The following is a 15,227-nucleotide window of genomic DNA, read 5'->3' on the forward strand; positions in this document are numbered from 1 at the left end:
AGCATATTTCATTATATAAAAGCCAAAACACAACCTCAATCTGCTGCCACATCAGATGCCAGCACATTCACAGCTACCTGAAGGGAGGCTGGAGCGAGAAGGGGGCCAGGGCTAGCTGGTGGCACGTGAGAGGAATAGAGGAAATGGATACAAGCTGTGCTAGAGGAGGTCTAGGCTGGATATTAGGAAATACTCCTTAACTGATAGGGTTCTCAAACACTGGAATGGTCTGCTCAGGGCAGTGCTTGAGTCACCATCCCTGGGGGTGTTTAAGCAGCCTGTGGACCCGGTGCTTAGGCACATGGTTTAGCACCAACCCTTCAGTGTTGAGCCAAAGATTGGACTGGATGAGCTTGAACGCTTCTTCTAATCAAATATATTCTGTGAGCAGATTAGCCTGTTGACACCTCTAAAGAAAGGACAAGCAGTAACAGTGGTAACAGACGCACAGGAAATTACACAAAGCGATGGGTGTTACTAGTGCAGCTCTTGAGGGATCACTTTTGGGACAAACCCTGTCTACCTAGGATTTATTTGACTGAGATTGCTTGGTCTGAAGAAAAGGAGGCTAAGGGCAGCTCTCATTGCTCTCTACAGCTACCTGAAAGGAGGCTGTAGTGAGGTGGGCGTTGGTGTCTTATTCCTGGTATCAGGTGACAGGACAAGAGGAAATGGCCTGAAACTGTGCCAGAGGAGGTTTAGGTTGGATGCAAGAAAAATTTCTTTACTGCAAGACTGATCAGGCATTGGAACAGGCTACCCAGGGAGGTGGTGGAGTCACCATCCCTTGATGTGTTCAAGAAGTGTGTGGATGTGGCACCTGGGGACATGATTTAATGGCCAAGTGGTCTTAGGTTGACAGTTGGACTTGATTTAGAGGTATTTTCCATCTGAAACAATTCTGTGTTTGACTCTACCTTACTCATTTATGACATTAAGTCAGAATATGATAATGAGAGCTATTGAAAAGCTGAAAGCCACTACTGCTGCAGAGGATGATAGCAAAAAGACCTAGTTCACACTGAGGACACAACTGGCAAAAGCAAAAGCAAACTGAGTAACACCTGCTAAAGAGTCGCACATTTAAGGACTACGTCTATATTATCAGTTCAGAACTGGGCAGTAGAAATTGTTCAGGACTTCACTTCTGATCAAAGGGATGGCTAGGACACAATGCAGTGTAGCCCTAAGAAAGCACCACAATACAGCCAAGGAAGTGTTAGTGCTATTGCAGAATAACTGCTGGAAATTCAGCTGGAATCTTTCACTACTACATCAATATTGGGAAAGAAAAGAAACAGGTGCCAAAGAGCTGCAGAGATTGTTAACATCTCTATGATAGTTTGACTTGTTTAGTCTAACAAAACACAGAGGAAAGAGAAAACCATTGTTCTTCTAGCATATGAAAGGGAAGATGAGGGACAGATAAGTTAAATGTAGAAGTTAGTCAGAAACAAATTTAAGCTGGAAATGAGAAGAAAGTTCTAGACAGGATGGCAAATATTCTGGAGCAGTCTTACAATGGAATGGAGTCAAGATGGAAATTTTGGAAGACAGCCTGATCCATTAAGCACACAACCTTGTAACAGCAGGCAAGGTGCAAGCACCTAGCAACGTCCCACCAGAGCAACAAGACCAGGAATGGTTTCAGGCTGCACCGCTGGAGGCTCAGGCTGGACGGCAGGAAATATTGCCTCATTGGAAGGGTTCTCAAATACCAGAATGGTCAGCCCAGGGCAGTGCTGGAGCCACCGTCTCTGGAGGTGTTCAAGCAGCCTGTGGAGCTGGCACTTACAGACACGGTTTAGTACTGGCCCTGCAGTGCTGGGTCGAGGGTTGCTGGATAAGCTCTAAGGTCTCTTCCAGTTGGGTGTTTTCTGTGACTCTGTGAAGCTCCCTTTCCTTTGGGAAATCCCAGTCTCACCTTTTACTTCAGGAAAACACACAAATAAATATTGTCAGGAACCTGCCAGAGTTTAATAGGAGAGCAGTTCTGAAAACAACTCTCCCCAAAGATCAATGCTACCCTTTCCAGCCCATAATACCCAGCCTTTCCCCCTGTAATATAGGAGACAATATGCAGAGATATGGGATTTCTGCAAATGCACCTGAACCGTAAGTTCATTTGCACTTCCAGATCCATACATGAAAGGCTGAGTTGGATCTCATTCAAAATAAGACTTGAAACCTTGAAGATAAAACATTAACCATATTAATGTAATGCTTTGTAAACGATACCTAAGGAATCATTTCCACAAAGACACAAAGTTCAAAAGATAGAGTCTAAAATACTTCTCTGGGCATCAACAATTAGTACATTATTCCACCAGTACCAGAGATTTTAATGTGCCCTTTAGGTTTAACAGAGATGTTAGCTGTCAGTGGTAGTAACCTGATTTAGCACTGTGCACAGTGAAAAGTAACAGGAAGTGAAAAATCAACAAGAAGAAAAATCGAAGAAGAAAAATTAATCTAACTGAAGTGATTAAATAAACTTCTCCTTTACTTATTCAGAAAGCTAAGCAGAGTAGTCCTAGGCTGATACAAACTGGAAAGAGCCTTAATCATCAAAGCGGATCACTAAATCTAAGCACTTTGTTCAGTAGATAAAGATTTGAGATTGACCAACAAGAACAGCACAAACTAGCTAGACTTGGCACCAGTATCTTAATTGTATAAGTTATCCTGTGGGCTCATACAATATCAAACTACTACAGCTTTTAAACAAGCTCAAGAAGCCAGAAACATCTTAAAGATCATAGAGAACACTCAAAGACAACAATGGATTCTGTTTTGCAAATATGAAATCATGGAATGAGTTGGGTTGGAAGAGATCTGCAGAGGTCATCCAGTCCAACTCAACTGCAGTCAGTAGAGATATCTTCCACTAGATCACAGAATCATAGAAACATAGAATCAAGCAGGTTGGAAGAGACCTCTAAGCTCATCCAGCCCAAACCAGCACCCAGCCCTGTCCAATCAACCAGTCCATGGCACTAAGTGCCCCAGACAGGCTTTTCTTGAACAACTCCAGGGACGGCTACTCCACCACCTCCCTGGGCAGCCCATTCCAATGCCAATCACTCTCTCTCCGAAGAACTTCCTTCTAACATCCAGCCTGAACCTCCCCTGGCACAGCTTGAGACTGTGTCGCCTTGTTCTGTTGCTGGTTGCCTGGGAGAAGAGACCAACCCCACTCGGCTACAATCTCCCTTCAGGTAGTTGTAGACAGCAATGAGCTCTATCCTGAGCCTCCTGAGGTCTCCCTGGAGCCTTCTCTTCTCCAGGCTGGACACCCCCAGCTCCCTCAGCCTGTCCTCATAGCAGAGCTGTTCCATGTCCTTACTGTATTGAGGGCTCCAGAGCTGGACACAGCACTGCAGGTGAGGTCTCCCCAGAGCAAAGTGGCAGAATCCCCTCTCTGGCTCTGCTGCCAAAGCTGCTTTGGATGCAGCCCAGGCTGCCATCAGCCTTCTGTGCTGCAAGCTCACACTGACGTCTCATGTCCAGCTTCTCCTCCACCAGTCCCCCCAGATCCTTCTCCACAGGGCTGCTTTTTGTCACCTCATCTCCCAGTCTGTACTGATAGTGAGGATTGTTCCAGCCCAGATGCAGGACCCTGCACTTGCTCTTGTTGAACCTCCTGAGGTTCAGCTAGGCCACCTCTCCAGCTTGTCCAGGTCCCTCTGGATGCCATCCATCCCTCTGGCAATGTATGTCAAGATTTTTTAAGTAAAATGAAACAAGTAAGAGAAAAGTCTACAGCCTCTCTGTAAATGACTAATATCTGAAGTTTTAAAACACCAAAATTGTATATAGACAATGGTTTAAATAGAGAAACAACTGATGTGTCCTCAGCACAAAAATACTGGTTTTAAGTCTACAATATTAATCAAGCTGTGAGTCATCTCTGAATTACAAGTCATAGCCAAAACTTAGTCAGAGAAGAAATGGAGAGCTGGCAAACAGTGTCTCTCAATCAAAGACAATGAGATCTCACCCCTTTCGCTTCTCCAGGAAAGTTATCCATCTACACACTAGCAATCCCAGCTTCAAGGGATGCCACCATCTTGTGCAGAAAGCCTGCCTAATGTTATCAGAGTATCACAGAACCATTGAGGTTGGCACATATCTCCAGAGGTCATTTGGTCCAACATCCCTGCTCAGGCAGAGCCACCTAGAGCCAGCTTCCCAGGTCCATATGCAGACACAGCTTCTGAATACCTCCAGGGATGCAGAATCCACAACCTCCCAGGGTAATCTGTGTCAAGTGTTTCCTTATATTCAGAAGAGAATCTCTTATGCTTCAGTATGTGCCCACTGCCTGACACTGTAATTCATATAAAAGAATTTAATAATGCAAGAATAAGAAAAAAAAAATTAGTGTTAGTTTTTCACCTCTGTACTATAGTGGGCATAAAACTTATGTAGTAGATATGCTTTTAGTGCAAAAAGCACTCGAATACGAAAGAGTTTGTTGGCTAAAGATTGTTTCAGTAATGGCTACACATTCTCAAAGAACAGTTTAAGCTTTATAAACTGAACAGCTTCCTCAAGAGTTTTTAATCAACACATTAATGTGTTGTGTTGTGCACTGACCTCCGTTCTTCTTCCCCTGCCTGCACCTAGACCATCTCTTAGTCATTTCCATTAAAAGCAAACAACCAAACAAAATGAATCCTCAAAGTGAGAGTACTGTACCTTTATTCCTGGACAGTGAGCAAAAAAAGCTTCTGGACTTTGAGAGTGATATAGTGCCCCATGACCCACACATCCCCAGGGGGCTCTGATGGTGAGGTTCCCACAGTTAAAGAGGTCTCCAGAGCGGTAGCGATACTTTGCTGCTTCGTTAACGATCTGGGAAGGTGAACGCACAAGAGCAACAATCAGGTCAGTCCTTATGTGCCTTTAAGCCTCTAAAACACCAGCAGCAGTGAAACTGCAGCTGCACCACGCAGAGCATGGACTCAGAAGCATGGGAGTCCTGACAGCCAGCAGAAGGGCCAGTATGCCCCAAGGCCAGTGAAGATGCCCAGGGAGCTCAAGGGAGATGCCCAGGGCTCAGCAGCAGCCACATAACCCAGCTGTGCCCCCATCCTGCATGCTGCCAGCTGGACCAGTTCAGCTCTGCAGCTTGTGCCATGAACACAGCCAGCTGTAGCACAACAGAGAAGGAGAGACGGCAGTGGGAAGGTACAGCTGAAAATTTGAGGCTGCTGAAGCCAACACAAGCACAAAACCAAAACACATAAACATTTCTCCAAGCCACAGCTTCAATTTCCATTATTTCATAAGGCTTCAAGCTGGCCTTGGTATCTTCTTGTTTACTGAAAGCATGCATAATATCAGTAATACAGCTGTGGATGCACTGCCAGTAACTACACATTCAAACCATGTATTAATGCCAACAGAAGAGTAATCTAAGCAGCCATCAGAGTTCTTTTTGCTTCTTTCAAATGTTCTGGTACTAACCTGATCAAATGCTGGAAAAATGTAATCTGCAAACTGAATTTCTGCAATGGCTGTAGCACCTGCAACAGCAACTCCAATACCAAAGCCAACAATTCCTTGTTCACACAAGGGAGTGTTGAAGACTCTGTCTTTACCTACAATAATAATAATAATAATTATTATAAGCAAAAAAAAAAAAACCCAAACTATAATTCCTTTAACACACCAGCTCTAAATGAAATACTGAAGTTATAAACAAGTCACCAGCAATCGGACAAAAGGTGTTGAGATGTTTTCTTTTCAGGAATATGAACACAAATCACCCATCATCACTAAAGATACTTTCTCTTCAAACTGTAACAGCTCAGAGGAAGACAAGAAGAAACAAAATGAAAGATAGTTGATTGGTTAGGGCTGGGTGATAGGTTGGACTGGATGATCTTGGAGGTCTCTTCCAACCTGGTTGATTCTATGATTCTATGATAGGAACAGCTTCTGGAACTTACAAAGTTCTTAACATTTCAGGTGAAAGAGTTTGTTCTCATGTGCCTAGAGCTTAGCATGTTGTGATGGTTTGGGAGTTACCTGCCCCCTCCCCACTTAAGAAAACCACCCAGACTAGACTTAGCTGGCTGGAATTCAAAGAATGAAGCTATATTTACAGCCTAGCACAATAAACAAGCATATATACACAAATATATACAGTTATATACAAGTTAAAAGTAGCACAGAAACACACTACCCCTCCCAGAAACAATCAGAGTCCCCAGGAGGCTCCCAACCCAAACCCCCTTCCCCCTTTTAGGGGCACAAGACTGGAACTCATATATTTTTGAGCTTTCTATCTTCTTTGTGGGAATGCAAGAGGTCATTTTAGCCCTGACATTTGTGCTGCAATAATTTCAGATTCCAAATACACAGTCTAACAGATGGCTAAAGAGAAAACAGCCAAGTTCATGACATTAAAAGCACGAAGGCAAAAGTTAAAACACTACAGTACCCTCTGCAGGACGTAGTTACAATTTTTGCTAGCAGTACTCTACTCCCTCAGCAGATCAGTAGGAGAACATCGCTATGCTATGAAATTGTCCCTTTGGAACAGCAGCAAACAGGCCGCAGGTTCCTCTAAGAGTCCATTGTGCAGGAGTGTGCTAGGGCTTCAAACTGGATGGAAAAATGTGAGCAAAGTGCACGGCTATGAAACAAATAAAACAACTAAACCACCACCAAATAAGTAACTGCAGAGTAATCAGTTCATTAATTAGAAAAGTTGTTGCCCTGAGGACTCCTAATTTCAATAGCTGCAAGTTAACCCAGAGAAAGATAACAAAAGGCTTTCACTAAGGAACAATAAGAAGACAAGCACTGCCCACAGCTGCGTTCAGGATACCCTAAAGGGAGGCAGTGTTTGACAAGTATTTCACCCACACACTTCACCCAGCACTGTCACTGCCTGTACTCTGTCCACATGCTTTACCTGATGTTTTGAGTTTCATACTTCAAGGGTTTCTTGGGCTTGGGGTTTTGTCTGGTTGGGACAAGGCCCTGAAATCAGTTCTTGGCTCTCCCTCTGCTTTTCTCTCTCCTCCCTCCACCAGGAACATGAATAAGATACCATTCATTTAAGACTTGTGAAAAAGATGCCATCAAGTAGTACTGCAATGTTGGTGTTGCCAGTGAGACTACATAAGCCAATGCAAGTTCAAAGGGCTTGCTACTGCCACTGCAACGTGCACAAGTAATACAGAATTCCAGGTTAACAAAATACTTCTCAGCTGTTTAAAGAAAGTGGGGGGTCGGTGTCTGGATATCAAGCACACCCAATATGAACCTGATCAGCACTGACTGGTAGCAAAGTACTTTGCAGGTCAGATAATACTTTCTAAGTAGATAAACCTGCTAGCTCTCATTTGCCAGGTGCATGAGTGAGCTGATCTCAGTAATTTCCAGATGTGGGTCACTTATACTTCACCATTTTCTTCCTTCCAGGAAATATGAACCAATTTCAGCTGGTATTGTGCTTAAGTCATTCAGACCCAGAATGGCATAGGAAGTGAGAAGGGCAGGAACTTCACAGCACTGCCATTGATCCTTGCTGTTTATTTTACCAGCATGCTGCAGTAGCACTGCTGGCCTGCATATTTCTATTCTTTCTTTACTCTTAATCCAATGCCTGGGCAATATAATTACTTGAGAATAGCCCCAGCCCTGAAAGATTTTCATTCCAAGTAGCAGAAAGATAGCATGTTCTGGGAAAAACAGACCTAGGAAAGATATTTAATGAAGATATAACTTGGTTTTATTATCCTTATAACTAAGTTATGGCTCACTTCTGACAGACATCAATTGTGCCTTGGCCTTACTACCAAAAATTAGCAAAAAATCAGTTCAAAAAGTTTCACACAGGAATCATCTCTTTCCTTAAAAGCCAAAAAAAGGGGGGAAGGTTTTAGTCATGTCATAGTCACATTTCTACATAGAATAAGAAACTATGGCTTCCAGGTCTGCTTTCAGGGCTATTTAGTACCATTTCAATAGAGTAAGTAATGAGTAAACTAATTCATAGGATGGAGAAGGAAAATCACAGAAAGATGTAACAAAAATAATACAAGACTACTTTGAAACCTAGCAGGAGTACACACTGTAAGCTGTTCTCATTCTTGAAAGATGGCTGCAGTCTGACTCCCCACGCTACACAGCATCCTCTGACACGGTCCCTCCTCTGACAGGCAGTGAAAAAGAAAGTGTTTCCTGGAGAGAGTGGTCAGGGACTGGAATGAGCTGCCCAGGGAGGTGGTGGAGTCACCCACCCTGGATGTGTTTAAGGGTCGTTTGGGTGTGGTACTTAGGGATATGGTTTAAGGTGAATCCTGTTGATTAGGGTTCTAGGTTGGACTTGGTGATCCTGAGGGGCTGTGCCAGCCTGGATCATTCTGTGAAAGAGCCTGTCAAGGGAAGAGCAACATAAAGCACTCAGACAAATGCAGTTACCACCTCTGAAGGCAGGATCGCCCTGCTACTGACACAGCCTCAAGAGCTGCTCCTGTACCCACATCCATCGGTAGCACTATAAACACCTGGGAAACATCTCCCTCCCTCTTTTTTCAGTCTAGGGTGCTCTGAATTAGACATCTTATTTCCTTTCTCTTGCACTGCTGTATTCAATTTTGTTTTATTTAAAACAGCTCCTACTTTAATAAACTTAAAATGCATCAACTTTACGAGACATATTACACTTTCCTATTTTAAATGTGTACTGGCAGATCACTACATCTCACTTCATTTACTTACATGGTGCTTTGATATAGAACAGAACCAGCAAAGGAAACACTGGGAGAAAAAAGTAAGACTACAGAAGAGATAAAGATAAAAAAAATGTTAAAACTAGAACAAATTTTAAAATACAGCATTGTTATACTGACATAAAAATACTTCCTTCTGCCACTTCACTATGGCTCTGCGGAGACAACCCAGAGCATGGAACCCTCAACAGGAACAACAAAGACTGGGTCCAGAGGAGGGCCATGAAAATGATCAGGGGGCTGGGACACCTCTGCTGCAAAGACAGGCTGAGGGAGCTGGGAGTGTTCACCCTGGAGAAGAGAAGGCTCTGAGGAGACCTAATAGCAGTCTGCCAGTACCTGAAGTGAGCTACAAGAAGGCTGCAGGAACAGGATGAGGGAAATGGCTTCAAACTAGAGCAGAGCAGACCAAGATTAGATGTCAGGAACAGGTTCTGCACCCTGAGGGTGGTGGAACACTGCAACACATTGCCCAGAGAGGTGGTTGTGGCCTCATCCCTGGAGATATTCAAGGTGAGGCTTGACAGTGCTCTGAGCAACCTGATGTAGTGGAGGATGTCCCTGCTGAGTGCAGAGGGGGTTGAACTGGATAAGTTTTGGAGGTCCCTTCCAACCCAAATCATTCTATGATTATATGATATAAACTTCTAACTTTAAGGCCTATTAATTTACTGAAATGCAGGTAAGCCACAGACACACAGCCTGAGCAGCCCCCAGATTGCTGAGAAATGCCCAGAGCCCAGCTCCTACTAAGCTTACCTATTCTTCATTAACATATTTCTCAGATTCCACTGCAATAGCCTAACACATTGATTTCATAAATAACCTTATCATCATTGAAATGCACTGGGACAATGTGTAAAATAGCTTTTAACTAAGAACTGATAAAAACTTCACAATTAGTTCTTTAATATCAGCTTGGAGTAAGTGAATGAATTTAGAAGCATGATAGATGCCCCACACTGGTATGCCCCTCTGAAATCTAAAATACATCCTAATAGACCTGCAGTGCTGCTGAGATTAGAGGCAGTATGCTGCTATCCAACAGGTGAAGGAAGAATCAATAAGAGCAATGTGAAATACAACATGGAAGATCAGCCTGAAGCACCTAATTTGGATGTTCAGAACTAGAGGCACATTCCTGAACTACTGTGGCTTAAAACAGAAAAAAAGAGACAGGTGATTGCCACTGAAAGGGAGTCACTGCTCAGAAATGGGGATTGCCACTGAATGGGAGTCACTCCTAGGAAATGGGTTTGAGTGTACATTTAAAACAGAAATACTGATCCCTTAATAGCAAAACCTGAAGAGTTTTACTGTTCCTTTGACAGGGTTTCAAGGGGTAGGGTTTCCTTTGCAATGTTTAGGCCTTTAAGAGAAAAATATAGACATCCCCTGAGGATAAAACAAATCTACTGATGGCTCTTAACATTAAAACATGCATGGTATGGCTCTAGCCTCCCCCTTGTATTTATACAATGTGAAAATCCTTACTAAAACTAAACACATGTTTTTCTCAAAAGGTTTAAAGGAAATCAGTTCTGATCAACAGCAGCAACATCACCTTTGGCAAAGCAGCTGAGTCAGATTCCAGCTGAAACATGACTAAAGCAGACAACCCAGGGATACTTTGTCATTTCATACCTCATCTCCCTAACACTGAAGAAACATACTCTCCTCCTCTTACTTGCATCAGGCAGGCAGCTCAAAACAAGCCAGCACAAACTCCATGAGCTGGCTTTTCACTCCAGGTGGAAGCAGAACCTTTAGGTTATCTGAAACAAGGTGCCTCAGCTTCTGAAAAAAGCCCATTCCAATTAACCTTGCCAGCTTTATAAACATCCCTAGTTTCAACCACCTGAACAGGCTGATGCCCTGTTCCGAGTAGTGAGGGAAGCAATATAGCAAACAGGGTTATGAGAGAAAAAGATGAAGTGTAGAAGGCTCAGGTTGGAAGGGACTGAAGAGATCATCTCTTCTGGAGCCCCCAACACAAGCAGGACATGGAAATGTTGAAGCCAGTCCAGAGGAGGCCACCAAGATACTCAGAGGGCTGCAGCAGCTCTGCTCTGAGGACAGGCTACAAAAGTTGGTGCTCTGCAGCCTGAAGAGGAGAAGGCTTCAAGGAGGCCTTAGAGTGGCCTTGCAGTATCTAAAGGGGGCCTACAGGAAGGCTGGAGAGGGACTATTGATAAGGTCTGGTAATGACAGGACGAGGAGGAATGGGTTTGAACTAGCAGAGGGGAGATTGAAACTAGATGTTAAGAAAGGGTTCTTTGAAGTGAGGGTGGTGAGACACTGGCACAGGTTGCCCAGGGAGGCTGTGGCTGATCCCTCCCTGGAGATGTTCAGGACCAGGCTGGATGAGTCCTTGTACAACCTGTTCTAGTGGGAGGTGTCCCTGCCTATGGCAGGGGGTTGGAACTGGCTAAGCTTTGAGGTCCCTTCCAGCCTAAACCGTTCTGACTCTATGATCTACTCCAACCTCCCCATCATAGACTTGGCTGCTCAGACCTTCATCCTACCTGGCCTTGAACACCACTATGGAAGAGACATCCACAACCTTCCTGGGCAGCCTATTCCCGAGTCCCACCACCCTCATATAGAATAATTTCTTCCTAAGATCCAGTCTAAACCTTCTCTCCCTCAGCATGAAACCATTCCCTCCAGTCCTGCAACTAGACACTCTCATGAAAGGTCCCTTTCCAACCTTCCTGTAGAATCCTATTGGGAGGCAGCTGGATTCTTCTCTTCTCTAGGCTGAACAACCCCAGCTCCTTCAGCCTGCCCTCAGAGTAGAGATGTTCTCCTCATCTCTCCATGCCAGTAACTCTGGAAGATTAGATGCATCTGTGAAAAAGATCAAAAACACTAAGGAAAATGCAGGGTTTGATAAAAAGCAAATTTTAAACAATTACTCCATCCCCCTTTGATTATTTTCACTTAGACCAAAAGAGATTGATTTTTGCACATTTTGGAATAAGGAGTTCAGTACCTCACAAATATTCAGATCACTGCTGACCCTCTGCCTAGGGGACAACGGCTTGAAGACAGTCTGTAAGCTCAGAAAGATCAAAGCCTTCTTCTTATCCTCCAGGAACAAAAGGTTCCATAGCAACCTAACAGAACATGTGTATGGACATATGTAGTCGATTATGATGCATTCACATCTTGGCCTGCATCCTCTTTATTTACGCCAAGCCATGAGGGAAAGTAATGTTTCAGATTTCAGCATCTGCCATGAAGCATGTTCCAGTCTTCACTTAACTTCAAGAATGGGATATTCAAACAATATCCACCCTCCTATAACATGAACACCCTACCCAAGCCTCCAACTCTCAGCAGCTTCACATGACTCGGGAAGAGTCTATGCTGGACCATATGAGTGGTTTGAGGACTGGTGCTAGTGACGGAGATGTAGATTCATAGAAGGGTTTGGGTTGAAATGGACCTTGAAGATCATCTAGTTCCACCCACCCCCACCATGGGCAGGGACACCTCTTACTAGTCCAGGTTGCTCAAGGCCTTGTCAATCCTGGCCTTGAACACCTCCAGGGAGGGGGCAGGGTGTTTTGTTTCTAAGACATTTCTGTATCACTTGTGTTAAAAAGGGGTGTTAAAAGATCGCTGTGCCACTTAGATGCACACAGGTCTGTGGGGTAGGACAGGCTGCACCCAGGGGTACTGAAGGAGCTGGCAGATGTGCTTGCCAAGCTGCTCTCCATGATTTACCTGAAGTCCTGGCTAAGGGGGAGGTGCCAAGGGCCTGAATGGTAGCAAATGTGACACCTGCCTGCAAGAAAGGAAGAAAGGAGGATCCCACAACATCCTTCTGTCTAACCTGAGGCAGTGTGGTCTGGATGATCAGGCAGTGAGGTGCACGGGAACTGGCTGAAGGAAAGAAGTCAGAGTTGTGGTCAATGGGACAGAGACCAAATGGAGGCCTGTGACCAGTGGGGTCCCACAGGGGTCAGTGCTGGGACCAGTTCTGTTCAATACATTCATCAATGACCTGGCTGAGGGCACAGAGGGCACTGGCAGCAAGTTTGCTGATGGCATCAAACTAGGTAGAGTGGCTGCCACAGCAGGAGGCTGTGCTGCCATTCAGCCAGGCTGGAACAGGCTGCAGGGGTGGTCAGGGAGACACTGAATGAAATTCAGCAAGGGCAGAGTCTGGCACCTGGGAAAGAGCAACCCCAGGGAGCAGCATAGGTTGGGGACTGAGCTGCTGGAAGGCAGTGAAGGACAAAAGGATCTGGGAGCCCTGACGGATGGGAGGTTGAGCATGAGCCAGCAATGTGCTCTGGTGGCCAGGAGGGCAATGCCATTCTGGGGTGGGTTAGAAGGGCTGTGGTTAGTAGGTGAAGAGAGGTTCTCCTGCCTCTCTGCTCTGCCCTGCTGAGGCCACATCTGGAGTCCTGTGTCCAGTTCTGGGCCCCCCAGTTCAAGAGGGACATAGAACTGCCTGAGAGAGTGCAGCACAGAGCCACAAAGATGCTGAAGGGAATGGAACAGCTCTGCTAGGAGGAGAGGCTGAGGGGGCTGAGTCTGTGCTGCTGGGAGAGGAGGAGACTGAGAGGTGACTTCATGAATGATTATAAAGATGCAAAGGTGAGTGCCAAGAGGCTGTAGCCAGTGCCAGCACAAGGGGCAATGGGTGGAAGTTGAGGCAGAGGAAGTTTCATGGAAACATGAGGAGGAATTTTTTCCCTGTGAGAGTGACAGAAGAGTGGAAGAGGCTGCACAGGGGGGGTGTGGAGTCTCCCTCTCTGGAGATATTCACAAGCTGCCTGGATGTGTTCCTGTGTGATCTGGTATAGGAGATCCTGCTCTGGCAGGGGGGTTGGACTGGATGAGTGTGGATGGATTTCTTGCTAACAGAAGGACATGAATTAATAAACAGATGAGCAACCCCGTGCTGCAGAGTGTCCTTGAATCCATCCCAGAGGCAGGGACTGAGATGATGAATACCAGCCCCCACATGCAGCTGCAGGGGACAGGGTCTGTCAGCCGCAGGGGGCTGACCCTACAGGTTGTTTATTAAGTTACCCTATCTGTACCTCACACATAACCTTAAGCCAGTCTGTACTTTGCACATGTACCAACCTTAAGCTAAGCTAGCTGTGCACGCCCCTTCCAAGGAAGCATGTAACTCGCTGTAAGACAGAACTAAAGGGAGAACAATCATCTACCCATACTGGGACTAGGACTGGCACTCTGGCAGGTGCAGTGCCGGCAGATGAGCTTTGGAGATCCCTTCCAGCCCCTGACATTCTGTGATTCCATGACAGATCGTCAGTGTGCCCTCAGCGCCAAGGGCATGAAGCACGGCATCTCAAGCACCATTACAGACCATACAGGGAACAACCAGGGGATCAGGCCCAGACAACAGGGTTTTATGAAGTGCAGGTCCTCCCTGATGAACCTGATCTCCTTCTATGACAAGATGACTATTGGATGAGGGAAAGGCTGTGGATATTGTCCACCTAGGCTTTGAAAAGGGCTTTGACACTGTCCCCCACAGAACTCTCACAGCCAAACTGGCTGATCATGGCTTAAAAAGGGATCTGGAGGTTCTATTCAACAGGCAGCTGAATATGAGCCAGCAGTGTGCCCAGGAGGCCAAGAAAGCCAATGGCATCCTGGCTAGGATCAGAAGTGCTGTGTCCAGCAGGAACAGAGAGGTGATTGTCACCTTGTGCTCAGCATTGGTGAGGCCACACCTCAAGTGCTGTGTTCAGTTTTGGGCATAGTAAGACAAAAGAGATGTCAAAAGGCTGGAGCAAGTGCAGAGGAGGACCACAAAGCCAGGGAAGGGCCCTCTACAGTGAATAGAGACATCCTCAACTAGATCAGATTGCCCAGAGCCCTGTCAAGCCTCACCTTATATAACCTGTCATCAGCTACCACAATCATGGATGCATAGGGAGAAACAGAGGACCAGGAAGAAAAAGGAGTGCCAGCAGGTTAGAGTCTTTACTACTCACTGGGAACACTGTAGAGACAACTCAAGTAGAAATAACTGACTTCAAGCCAGTCTTGCCTTTAAAGGGCTGCTGTAATCCTATGGTGTCTAGGATTGTTTGTAGCTGTCCATCTATGCAAGTCTGTTCATTATGTTCCTTAACATAATTTAAGGCAACCTCTACAGCACTGAGGCTTTCTTGGTCCCATGATGCTCTCAAGGCCTGTTTTACAGTTGCTGACACTTGTTATCTTCCATTTCTCTGGTACTGTGTGAAAAGGCAGGCATCACAGCCAGTAGCACAGTAGATTAAAACTCAGCTCTTTGAGGGCTCCTGGTTGAACAGAGAACAGTTCTAGTGGTTTCATACTAGTTTCTACCACTTCAACAGATCCAACAGAAAACAGACAGCAGTTACCAAAGCTAAGTATTCCAGCATGCTACTGAGAACTCTGTCATAGTAGGCTGGGTGCACTCTCTGGGTGACAAACTGAGGAACAAGCAAAAGT

General features: G+C 45.3%; 1 protein-coding gene across 1 annotated transcript in view; it reads right to left on the minus strand.

Annotated features, from left to right (window-relative positions):
• Positions 1 to 15,227, minus strand: part of BCKDHB (branched chain keto acid dehydrogenase E1 subunit beta) — an 89,368-nt gene that overhangs the window by 58,924 nt on the left and 15,217 nt on the right. Inside the window, exons 4-5 of the mRNA XM_064169321.1 lie at positions 5,473 to 5,606; positions 4,702 to 4,857 (exon numbers count right to left, since the gene is read on the minus strand). Coding sequence (XP_064025391.1) covers positions 4,702 to 4,857; positions 5,473 to 5,606 — 290 coding nt within the window. The remainder of the gene's footprint in view (positions 1 to 4,701; positions 4,858 to 5,472; positions 5,607 to 15,227) is intronic.

Source organism: Pogoniulus pusillus, chromosome 31, assembly GCF_015220805.1.
Source record: "Pogoniulus pusillus isolate bPogPus1 chromosome 31, bPogPus1.pri, whole genome shotgun sequence".
NCBI classification, from domain to species: domain Eukaryota; kingdom Metazoa; phylum Chordata; class Aves; order Piciformes; family Lybiidae; genus Pogoniulus; species Pogoniulus pusillus.